The sequence below is a fragment of the Podarcis tiliguerta genome (genome assembly GCF_965153285.1).
Source record: "Podarcis tiliguerta genome assembly, chromosome: 3".
NCBI classification, from domain to species: Eukaryota; Metazoa; Chordata; class Lepidosauria; order Squamata; family Lacertidae; genus Podarcis; species Podarcis tiliguerta.
The window spans coordinates 29,368,301-29,381,345 of NC_139536.1; the positions used below are offsets into that span (position 1 = coordinate 29,368,301).

The 13,045-nt window shown below is 43.5% G+C and overlaps 1 protein-coding gene and 1 long non-coding RNA gene across 3 annotated transcripts in view; one reads left to right on the plus strand and one right to left on the minus strand.

Annotated features, from left to right (window-relative positions):
* The window catches only part of LOC310674322, a 45,909-nt gene that overhangs the window by 15,704 nt on the left and 17,160 nt on the right, over positions 1 to 13,045 (plus strand). The window lies entirely within an intron of this gene.
* DUSP10 (dual specificity phosphatase 10) overlaps positions 1,693 to 13,045 on the minus strand; it is a 49,902-nt gene continuing 38,549 nt past the window's right edge. For both annotated transcript variants that reach the window (XM_083433310.1, XM_083433309.1), the window contains exons 3-4: positions 10,792 to 11,172; positions 1,693 to 5,089 (exon numbers count right to left, since the gene is read on the minus strand). In XM_083433310.1, coding sequence (XP_083289436.1) covers positions 4,824 to 5,089; positions 10,792 to 11,172 — 647 coding nt within the window. In that variant the 3' untranslated portion in view covers positions 1,693 to 4,823. The remainder of the gene's footprint in view (positions 5,090 to 10,791; positions 11,173 to 13,045) is intronic.

Below are 13,045 nucleotides of genomic sequence, written 5' to 3' on the forward strand. Positions count from 1 at the left end.
CTTTCTAACCAGAACTTGGTTTGCTATCGTGTTCCAAAAGATAGAAAAATAAAAGACATCTGCTAAATAATGTGGTTGGAAAAGATTCCTCTAAATAATGCAAACTTAAAGAGCACTGATGTATTTTCTTACGAAATGACATAAACCTCGGTGGGTGATGCACAGCCTCGACTATATATAAAGCCAGCTCAGTCAAGTAGAAGTCCCCTTGGGCCTGTGGTGGAAACTTGCCTTTCCCAAATACGTTGAACACACAAGCCCAAGGCTGAAATGCAGGATTGCTGAGATCAGGGCTATTCTGGTGCAGACAAGTTATGCACTGCTGATAGGGGAGGATTAATGAGCCAGTCTGCTCATCCGTTGCAATTAGAAACAACACACTGGAACTATTCTGGGGCTGTTTCTGCGCCGAGAACGACAGCTTATCAGAGCCCAGCCTCCTGTAGGCCTCCATGGAAAATGAGGCGAGTTATAAATATAGGGTAATCAAACTGGGAGCAGAATCATACATGCCGCTCTTTGTTTATCGAGGCAAAGGGCTGTTTCTTAGCAGTCACGGAATAGTGTTCATAAAGGATAAAATGAGGGAGCAGCCATAGCAGGATTTTTAGTGTCTCTTTATCAAGAAGCTCAGGTTGTCCGAGTATAGTTTACCCACAGAAGGGGTAAACAGCTCACAGATCAGTGGCAAGATCAACTGATTCAGTTGAAGAAGATCCCAGATTCAATTCCCAACACTGACATGGAGAGGTCAGAACCTGGAGGTTTCATATTGCCACCACGGCTAGAAGCATTTCCCTTCTTTATCTACAATCCCCTTTTAATTCCTCACAGAATCAGAGAATAGTAGTGTCGGAAGAGACCCCAAGGGTCATCTAGCCCAACCCCAGCAGGAACTTCCTAAATTAGTATCACCACACCTTGTTGCAGTCGGTTCCATCAGTTAGGAATCTAGGATGCTGCCTTATACTGAGACAGACAATTGCTCCACCTAGCTCAATGTTGTCTACCCTGACAGAAACCATCCCCATGAACTTGCCATGGTATTCAGAGTCTGCCAATGGATTAGAATTATATTTGGAAGATTCTGGAAATTTGCAACCTAAAAAATGCACACCAATGAGTGCTTAAGAGGTATGTGGCCCTTACTATTGGCCAAGTTACATACATATAAAAAGACACTGTAAATATAACCATTGTGAAATTTGGAGAGCAGCAACAGAAACCCTTTCCTCTTTACACTTTCTGAAATTTAGTCTACGTGCTGTTAAGCATATGCTTAACAAATTGTTGAATGAAATGTGCGCTTTGTATTTTAGTTATTATGATATAGAGGCGTGTGCTAAGTTTAATGGGTTGTGCCCAATGTTAGTCATACTCAGCAGAAACCCGCTGAAATTAATGGACGTGACTAACATACATGCATTGGTTTCAGTGGGTCAAATTCCAGCAGAATGGAGCTTGATGCAGTCCAATATTTATAACTTTTTTCAGGATGGGTGCAAAGAATTGGAGAAGCAGCCCTAGAAATTAGCCAGCTCATTTTAGTTGAGTGTTCTCTCACCATTTTTTCCTGAAACTCAGGAGCCATCTGCTTGTGGCCCTTCTTTGTATTAACAAAATTCCTTGAGGAGAAACAAAACCCAGACAGAAAGTCTACTACTGTTCAGAGAAAGCAAAAATAATCAATCCTTGTATAAAAATAGTTTAATAAAGGCATAAAATTTCAAGAAAATATATGTATAGTAACAACATTGTTGAGTAAAAGTGCACAGCAATTTACACATCTGGGGTCAATATACACAGTGTTCTTTTGACACACCTCACTTCACTTTATTCTGCCTGTACAGAATTTGATCTGAAGCAGTGGGGTGGAAAGCCTTCACTGCAGTACAAAAATCCCACAAAGGTCATCTAACTGGAACATCTCTCTAATCATTCCAAATTCATACTAATAGGAGGCACAATTCACTGGGAAGTTCTTCAGCATGCTCCATTGAAATGAACGGAAACTGCATAAAAGCACTCATTTTAATGGCACGAGCAGCAGAACTTTACCATGGATTATATCTAAGCTTTGGACTGGCAAAGGGAGCAAAGACTAGCATATCTAAATGAGAGATCAGTGATAAATGCCCACTTTATAAGCCACATCTCAGACTGATGTGACCATTGCCAAAAAATCAAAATAAGGCTGGGTGGGCAAATGAAGTCAGCTATAGCTCAAACATGAAAAACTATTCAAAAGCACAAGGAGTTGGGCACCAAAAGGCCTTTTCCATGTGGGTGTTAAAATTAGTCAGCTAACTAGTGGAGGAACGGGGAAAGCAAGGCTCTGCAGTGTTTTCCATGGAATGGATTGTTACTGAGCCTCCATTCTGCTTCTATCTTGCTTTTTCCCCAATTTAAATTCTAGCAGATGCAATTGAATCATGTTTTTTTTAATGTGGAAAATGCTCCAAGTGATGCAAAACGGTATTTGGTTAGCAGGCTGCTGACCAAGAGGAAATCCCACGTTACTGAGGAAATCCCTCATGTTACTGATTCATCTCTTAATACTTAAAATGGAGGCATGGATACCTCCTAGGGTTGCCATATTTTGAAGAGCAAAAAAAAAGAGGATGCTATGACGACTCTCATTTTAAATACCCCTAGTATATGTAGGCTATAGAAGCTGTGATATATTGCTGAGGGGCACTGGAGAAGAGAAGAAAGCAAGTCTTCAACCACCAGTTATGTCTATGTCTTATCCAGAAAGTATACCTTCAACATATATGGACTATATGCTTTGAAATTCTCCCTTCAGGTATGTGGACAACTAGGGATCAGTGCATGCGCTTGGCAAGTGTTAGCGATGTGTGAAAAACCACTAGCTAAAAACCCTAGGTGAATGTAGCCTACAATAATCAATATTTTCCCTACCTAGCTAGCTAATCAATCCTTGCTCCACATATACTCATCACAAAAATAGCAGCTCTCTGGAAAATGCTGGAGTTGGCAGCTTGCAGAATAAACCTGCAGTGAAAAAGGAGAATAGGAGCAATATAAAATTGACCCAAAATGGGATTGGACGTCTGTACTACAGAGTACTCAAGGCCTGTTTAAGACTGCATGGGAGCCACGAAAGCAGCATTCACCAGTGTGCCCTGTAGCTGCCATCTCGTATGAGCATCTAGACACAGATATGCAGTCTGGGCCAGGTTGGGGTATGCCAATTCTACATGCAGATCAATTTGTTGCCCAGGCCCTTTCAGACAAGATGAACTTGGTCTGAATAAATCATGGTTTATCAGACTGAAAACGAGTTATATTAACATGCATCCTCTTCCCTTTCTGTTGTGCATGTAGGACTTTTCTTTAAAAAACTGCCATTTCTTAATAGGTCTGAGAAACTTTAAGAAACCCCAGAAGGTAGGGTTGGGGAACCTGTGGTCCTCCAGATGTTGCCAGCTCCATTGCCCATCGCTCTTGACCATTGGCCAAGCTGGCGAGAGCTGGACTCTGAACAACATTGGGAGGACCACAGGTTCCCTATCCCTGAGAGAAAGGGAGAAGGAAGTGTGTGGGCATCATACTCATTCTTTGTCCAACAAACCATGGTTTCACTGGACCAAGGCATCTAGATGAGATAGGAGCCACATGGAACATCTGCATGGCAAGTACTACTCCCCCCTGTGCCACAATCTGCCCTCCCACCACCGCACCATGCCCTGCTGCTTCTTGCAAGTGGAAAGCTAACTACACAGGAGCGTTCATGAAAGAAATAAGGGAAAGGAGACACACGCACAATTTCTAAAACAGATTTCATTTTTATAATCAAACTTTTTACATGAACAGAAAAACACACCAGTATTTTGTGCGAAAAAATATTTTAAATAAACTTTGCTTGTTCTTGATCTTTGTACATTCTGATATACATATTTAACAAGGTGTATGGCACTATAACCAGAATCGGAAAAAGGGAAAAAAATAATTGCTTTTTTTGTTGTTGTATACCTTCTTCTAAATCAAGCCAGCCACCTTTATGCTATTTAAAAATATTATTAATATTATTAATGGGCAGCCAGCTGTAACTGGTTTGAACACTCAAAATAAAGAACTCTTTCCATTACTCAAAACTATTATTGCACAAGAAGCCAGTAAAGGCATATGGCGTAAAATGGTCAAGTCCCTTGGTGTTAGCCTACCCCCAACCCCCAAATAGAAAAATAGTACCAGAAGATGAAACACAGCAAATAAAAAGATTTTCTCTAGTCAAGAGGGCGAGAAGGGATTTGCAGATAGTTTTAAGCTGCTCTGATCTTCTTTGCACCAGCAAGCATTTTGCTTAGGGTTTCTTTAGCAAAGCCTTTGCAAACTCAAGGCCGCCCGTGGGTTTTAGTTGTCTTTTCGCTTTTTTATTTTGGCTGGTTGTATTTTATTTTGGGGAAAAACATAGCTGTCTTCGGTCTATGAACCTGCACAGACTACTTAGTCATAATCTCTACAAGTTGCTGAATAACCAAAAAGGGAAGAAAAAAATATATATTGTCCAGTTTCTCTCTTTCACGCATGGAGACTTTTAAAACTGGTTTCTTCAAAGCATCCCCACATCATCCACTTTTCAAGAAGGAACTTCCAAAGGTATCTTGCCCAACGCTTGTGAAGTCCTTGTATTTTTAAAACCTTTTCTTCAAAAAGGTTCCTGTCCAAGGTTTTGTCTTATAATAAACCCTTCTCAATAAAGCTAAAAAGAAGAAAAAAATGGGGGAAATCCAAGCCTTCCAAGTCCATGTCAAGTGAAGAATACGAACATCTTTTTTTTGTAACGTGATTCTTTGCCATCACACGACAGTCTCTACCCCGATCAGCTTTGGCGTGAGAATTCGCGGCGTGACTCCGTTGTTCAGATCTTCCTCAAACTCCAATAACTGCCCCATAAAATTAAGATTAGGAGAAATGATTGGTCGCTTGCCTTTGACAAACTTATAGGCATCAGTCATGGTCATTCGCGTGTGCTTCATAAGGTAAGCGATGACAATGGTGGCAGAGCGGGACACACCGGCCTGGCAGTGGATGAGGAGGCCTTTTCCACACTGGTGAGCTTCCTCTGGAAAAAAAAGCACAGAAATAAAACGTAAACATTCACTTCAGTGAGTGAAAGCCAGAGGTCAAGAGACCTGAGCTCCTAATGCATCCCTCAAAATAAGCAGCAGCCAGAGATTCACTCGCCTACAGCCCCTGCTGAGGTTACTGGGCTAGAACCTCACCTATGCACCCAATTTCTCTCATTTGCAACTCGGAAGTGGCCAAAAATCATTGTGCCCCTCTCCCTGCCTAGATCTGTAGATTATTCTTGCTATTACCAATTCCAGGCTAATGCATTTTTAAAATATTGCTCCCCAGAGAAATGCACGTTACTATGGACTCACACATTATATTATACATTTTGTACTCCTAACAATGTTGGACATGTAGAATATGCCACAAAACCAGCTCCTGACACCAGGGAGAATGTGCTCAAATGAACAGAATAAACAGCAGGTTTTGAAAACTAGGTGCAGTGCCTCCAAATGATGTAAGGCTTTCACACCATACCAAGTGAACCCACAGATAGGACAAACTGGAGAATATGTCAGACATGCCATTGCCATCATTTGCAATATGAAAGTCCCACTTTTTTTAATACCACTTTGTTCATGCACATTTTTGGGGTGGTGCCTGGACCATGGGCACAATGGCCTCTGTTGGTGCACATTCAACAACATAACACAACCATTGTGGAATGCCCGGGGGAGGGGGGTGAGCTTTAGATCTGGGAAACTGCAATTATACAATAAAACAAAAAGTGCTGATTTTATATTAAAACATAATGCCGTGGTGTGGAATGCACCTGTTCTGGGAGTATTTGTGTATGTGCATCATAGGAGCCAACTCTGGGTGGCAGATGTGGTTTGTTCTACATGCCACAGGTGACCCTCCCCACAAAACCTTTTCTCCCAATAGCCCTTCTGATCTGGTAGGGGGAAAATATTCATCTTTTTTTTTTTTTTTACACTCCAGCGAGTCATGTGTGCCTTTTATCCAAGGCTCACCAAAAGCCAGCTGAATTATGGAAACCACATAGAATCCAGAATTTTTGTTTCGAATTTTTGTCATTCATGAGTTTTGCAAGGGCCAATTCACACATTAAGAGACAGAAACCTGGGAATGCTGGGAAACCACATTTCCCCTGCAGCAAACCTCCAGTTCCTAATGTGTTGAGTGTGTGCTTCTCCACATTTGTACATATCTTTAGCTGCATAAAAAGTGATGTGAAAGTGACCTTCAAAGTGACCTAAGCCAGGTGGACTGGTGGCCTGATCCAGCACGGCTCGTCTTACGGAACAAGACTGTGCTTCAGTTTGATTCTTGGGAAGGACACACATTGATGTTCCACAGGCCTTCTGCCTTTATTTCAGCCTTCATAAAACCCTGCTTTGGGAGCAGGGAGAAAATCTATTTAAGACACCCAGATCTTTGCAGATCCAATTTAAACTGTCCCTAGGGCAAAGCTAAGCTCTGACTAGTTACTTAACAGAATATTTATCCTACTAAAAAGTCAAGACAAAGAAATATATGTTCATCAAACATGCAGGCATAGCTCTAGGCTATAGTTACCAAAGTGAAAAGGGGTGGGGTGTAAGAATTTAATTTAGATAGATAGATGATAGATGGATAGAATTGCCCATCGTATAGCCTTACGTGGTATTTAAGAGACAGTCTGTAAAAGTATTGGTTAAAAAAGGATTAGTCAAGGGTAGACATCTTTTTGCCCTCCATTTCATTGTTCTCCCATATTTATGACACAGTGGTAAAAGAAAGATGCAAAAAGGGACCAAGATTTCCAAAAAGCCAACACTGGCTCTGCTTTCCGTTATTATGAACATCTGTCCTAAACACAAGAAGGCATTAACAGTATGTTAAACAGGAAAAAACACTGGGCCTCAAAACATTGAGCAAGCTTTTGAGTTCTCCAGAACTCTTCATCATTGTTTTGTATGTCTATGCAAAGTCTATACAGGGTGCGGATGGGAGAGGAAAAACACAACAAAAGAACTTTAAAAGCTTGCTCACTATTTTTGTGATGTTTTGGTTGGTCCAAATAAAAGGTATTGCTCAACTGTGGATTTCAGAACTCTGGCACTGAGTAAACATTTTTGTCATGTGGTGAGATCAGTGACTTCAAGACAGAAAGGCTTGCAATCTCCTTTGGCTGTGGTTAAAAGCAGTTAAATTTTCAAATGGGAGAAATTCTGTAGTCGTATCTCTTACTGTGGGTGGGACGCGGGTGGCGCTGTGGGTAAAACCTCAGCGCCTAGGGCTTGCCGATCGCATGGTCGGCGGTTCGAATCCCCGTGGCGGGGTGAGCTCCCGTCGTTCGGTCCCAGCTCCTGCCCACCTAGCAGTTTGAAAGCACCCCTAAGTGCAAGTAGATAAATAGGTACCGCTTTATAGCGGGAAGGTAAACAGCGTTTCCGTGTGCTGCGCTGGTGCTGGCTCGCCAGAGCAGCTTCGTCACGCTGGCCACATGACCCGGAAGTGTCTCTGGACAGCGCTGGCCCCCGGCCTCTTAAGTGAGATGGGCGCACAACCCTAGAGTCGGACACGACTGGCCCGTACGGGCAGGGGTACCTTTACCTTTTATCTCTTACTGTAGTAGAATTTAGAATTAGTAATATCAGGTGGTACCTTTCTAGGAAGAAAGACACGAAATGATTTTTCCCTGATTGCAAGGATAGGAAAACTGACTAAGAGCCACAGCAGATCAGCCCAAAGGCATCCTCCTTCGTACAGTGACTAATCGGACGCCTCTGGGAAGCCCCCAGGCACGACATGCATGGGGGCAACTGGCTTCTCTCACGGCTGCTCCTAACAAAAGGTTTTTAGAGGCCTAATGCCTCTGAAACCAAAGGTAGCATACAGTTAGGGATGGGGAAAGAAGTTGTTCAGTCTGCTTTTCACAGCAGACTGACATGATCCAGTGCTCCCAAAAGTGCAGGCAGATCAGAATGTAATCCCCTGTTAGAATTGAAAGGATAATATTAAATGGCAATACTAAATATAGAGAATGCGTAAAAATGGAAAATATGGATGATTGGTGGAGAAGCTGGTGGAAGTCCAAAAAGATGGCGAATTTGTAAAAGGAAAATTTTAATAAAAATTATTATAAAAAAAAACAGAATGTAATCCCCTGTCGATTATGTACTAGATGTTGCAGTGTAGCTTGTGTGCAGATTATGTGCACAAAAATATCACTTTTGTGTGAGAGATACAAGCAAATTGCATATGTTACAGATTGGAGAAGCATTAAAAAGTGTGCATTTTGCATACAAAATGCATAAAATTTAAATGTGGATTATATCTATCACCTATTGATCGATCTATCGATCTATCTATCATCTCCATCCCAGAACAAAATGAGCCTGTGTCTGAGCACCAGCAAGATTGAAATGAGAAAGAGTTACGCTGTTCAATCCATCTCCTACGTATAGCTGCTATGACTAGCAGTCATTGATAGCCTTATCTTCCACGAATTGGTATATTCCTTCTTTTTAGAAATATTCACATTGGTGGCCATCACCACATCTTCTGGCAGCAAAATCACCTATTTCTACCACCCCTTAAAAATATTCTTACTCTGAAAGGTGAAGCCAAATGGGAACGCCCTCCCATCAGATGTCAAAGAGATAAACAACTACCTGACATTTAAAAGACATCTGAAGGCAGCCCTGTTCAGAGAAGTTTTTAATATGAGACATTTTAATGTATTTTTAATCTTTGTTGGAAGCCACCCAGAGTGGCTGGGGAAGCCCAGCCAGATTTGCAGGGTACAATTATTATTATTATTATTATTATTATTATTATTATTATTATTATTATTATTATTTTCAGCGTATGCCTTAGAATACCCCACTGCTTTCACCTTCTGTGCACTGGGGTGTTCATACAAACTCCTCACTGTCTATACTGTACAGTGGTACCTCAGGTTACAGATGCTTCAGGTTACATACGCTTCAGGTTACAGACTCCGCTAACCCAGAAATAGTACCTCAGGTTAAGAACTTTGCTTCAGGATGAGAACAGAAATCATGCTCCAGTGGCGCAGCAGCAGTGGGAGGCCCCATTAGCTAAAGTGGTAAAGGTAAAGGTAAAGGGACCCCTGATCATTAGGTCCAGTCGTGACCGACTGGGGTTGCAGCGCTCATCTCGCTTTATTGGCCGAGGGAGCCAGCGTACAGCTTCCGGGTCATGTGGACAGCATGATTAAGCCGCTTCTGGCGAACCAGAGCAGTGCACGGAAATGCCGTTTACCTTACCTTACCTATTTATCTACTTGCACTTTTGATGTGCTTTCGAACTGCTAGGTTGGCAAGAGCAGGGACCAAGCAATGGGAGCTCACCCAATTGCAGGGATTCGAACTGCCGACCTTCTGATCGGCAAGTCCTAGGCTCTGTGGTTTAACCCACAGCGCCACCCACGTCCCCCAGCTAAAGTGGTACCTCAGGTTAAAAACAGTTTCAGGTTAAGAACGGACCTCCGGAATGAATTAAGTTCTTAACCCGAGGTACCACTGTATGTCATACGTGGAGGTGGAAGCAGGATCACACCCATTGGCCCCACTCATAATGTCCACATGCTCCTGGCTTCCTCCCCACTAACATCCACACACTCAATGCAATGCATCAATGAGTTGCCAACAGATTAATGCACTGCAGGTGTGACTGTGGACATGATCTTCCAACCACCTGTACCCAATGGCTTGGCTTTTATGTCAGCCTACGTTTCTCATTCCATCCTCCCTCTTGCAGCCACATTTCCTACCCCCAAAGCCTCAATGTATAATTGAGGCTGCAGGGGGTTGTTGGGGGCACTTGTTTCCATGTAATTTAATTCTAGGAAAAAGATCCATTTGCAGCCACCTTAACCAAGAAAATGATGGAAGCGAAGTGATGAAATTTGGGACGTTATAGTGGCATCCTGTTCTTTCCTGAAGAGAAGCACACATGTGTGGAAAGGGCGTGGGAGGAGCAACATTGTCCAATGACATTTGTTCTTGTGTCACGCCATGGCCACTGTTGGGAATGATGTTTAGTGTGACATGCTGGTATATCCATCAAAACACTGCTACTCCATAACAGGTACTGCAGTGTGCAAGGTGCAGAAGTGCTAGCATTGTATTCAGGAAAACAAGCACAATATTTCCCATGTCTGAAGGCAGCCAAAGTGTGAATATGAGAAACAGATGTTTTGCAAACATCTGAATCATACGAGAATGGGCGCTGCCAGCAGCTGCCCATCTAGCATGCCCCCTCCAGAAAACACAGGTGTGCTCCTGAAATCTTGCAAGTTTAAACACACATGCACATTGCAGAATCAGAGTTGGAAGGGACTGCCAAGGCTCATCTATTCCAACCCTCTGCAATGGGGGAATCTCTTGCCCATTGTGGGGCTTGAACCCACAACCCAGAGATTACAAGTCTCATTCTCTACCAGCTGTGCTATCCCAGCTGTCATTATGCTGCATAACGTACAAAGAGGCCTGAAAAACGATAATAAAACACGGGAAGCGACCAGATTTCTTTGGCAGCACTACCATAGGCCGATGGAAAGTTCTGCAAGTGCCGAAATGCTCAGACAACAACACAACATGATAAAGCTGCTTCCCACCCCCTTGGGCAAAGATAATCAGTTCCATGCCTGTCAGCCCGGAACTAAATGCATTTGCGCCGCCAAAGCAGCCATCGCGGCCGTTTTGCTAGGATAGTTACCGATGAATTCGAAAGCCTCTTCGAAGTACTGCCTGAGATTCTGCTTGTTGCTGTCTGTGGCCGGGAGCCGCTTGTAGTTGAGCAAGCCTTTCTCGTAATGGTAGAGAGGGAGGTGAGTGGTGACGTTGATGACGTAGCCGATGTTCAGCCGCTGCATCTTCTCCAAGTCCTGAGCGTCGTGCTCATTGCCAAGAAACAAGAAGGGCAAGATGGGCGTGAGCTCGGCGTTCTCAATGTCTGGGGTGGTCGGGATGGACTGAGGTAGCGTGCAGGTCACCGCGGCAGCAGCACCGCCCCCTCCTCCGCCTTCGGGGCACTCTTGGAGTTGGAGGGAGTTGTCACAGAGGTTTTCGTGGTTCTGTTTAAAACTGCTGAGTCCACCTGCAGCACAGAGAGATTTTAAAAAGGAGGAGGTCAGGAACCTGAGATATTATTTAGTTAGTATCATCATTATTAATATTTATATCCCACCCGTCTACCCAAAGGAGCCCAGGCAGACAAGCACACAAATGATAAAATGTTGCAATTCCATTATTATTATTATTATTATTATTATTATTATTATTACCCTGCCCATCTGGCTGGCTTTACCCAGCCATTCTGGGCTGCTCCCAACAGAGTATTAAAAACACAATAAAACATCAAACATTAAAATCTTCCCTAAACAGGACTGCCTTCAGATGTCTTCTAAAAGTCAGATAGCTGTTTATTTCCTTGACATCTGATGGGAGGGCATTCCACAGGGCGGGCACCACTACTGAGAAGGCCCTCTGCCTGGTTCCCTGTAACCTCACTCCTCGCAGTGAGGGAACTGCCAGAAGGCCCTTGGAGCTGGACCTCAGTGTCCGGGCTGAATGATGGGGGTGGAGATGCTCCTTCGGGTATACAGTGGTACCTCAGGTTACATACGCTTCAGGTTACATATGCTTCAGGTTACAGACTCCGCTAACCCAGAAATAGAACTTTGCTTCAGGATGAGAACAGAAATCATGCTCTGGCGGCACAGCAGGAGGAGGAGGAGGCCCCATTAGCTAAAGTGGTGCTTCAGGTTAAGAACAGTTTCAGTTTAAGAACGGACCTCCAGAACGTATTAAGTACTTAACCCGAGGTACCACTGTACAGGGCCAAAGCCATTTACGGATTTAAAGGGCCAGCACCAACACTTTGAATTGTGCTTGGAAATGTACTGGGAGCCAATGCAGGACTTTCAGGACCAGTGTTATATGGTCTTGGCAGCCACTCCCAGTCATATAGATGCAGACTTGGAAATATCTCTACTTGAAAGGCTTGTTGGAAGACAATGGTCTTCAGTAGATGGTCTTCAGTGATGGCACCTATGTGATATTTAACAGAGCGGAAATTCCAAAGGGTACGGGAGGCGCCTCAACACTAAAGTTCTGAGTTATACACTGTGTAGAGCCTGGATAGCTCCGTTGGTTAGAGCATGGTACTGATGACACCAAGGTTGGAAGTTCGATCCCCGTATGGGACAGTTGCATATTCCTGCATTGCAGGGGGCTGGACTATAGATTATCCTCAAGGTCCCTTCTATGATTTACCCATTAGGTTTGGAGGTTTACTTTCAATCAAATTCTAGGATCTCCTAAAGGTATCTCCAGGAGGCCCTCAACTTCTGAGTGCACTGATTGATTGATATAAGGGGTGAGATGAACTTTCTGGTATCCTGGTCCCCAAACTGTAGGGTGTTATACACTGGCAGCTAAATGGCACACAGAAAAAGTGAAATAGTCCCAACAGTGTGAAAAGTAATTTCCCTCACTTACCTGGGAATTGTGGTTTGTTAAGGATGCTGAGAGTTGTTAGGAGTCCTCTATTCCCAGAGGGCTTTAACAACCATTCCCTCTTTCTAGAGAATTCTAGTTCTGTCTCCTAACAACAATTAGCACCGTGGACAAACTACATGACCCAGGATTATTTGGTGAAAGCCATGCTTGTTTAAAATGGCCTGATACTGCTTTAAATGTATAGTGCATACGCAGCCTCGCCTACATCCAATGATTTCAATGGGTCTACTCTGAGTCTTACTAACAGTGGATATCACCCAATATATTTTAAGCATGCCTATTTTGAATGCGGTGCGCTCCCGCTGTTCGGTCCCAGCGCCTGCCAACCTAGCAGTTCGAAAGCACTCTCGGGTGCAAGTAGATAAATAGGGACCGCTTACTAGCGGGAAGGTAAACGGTGTTTCTCTGTGCGGCTCTGGCTCGCCAGAGCAGCGATGTCACGCTGGCCA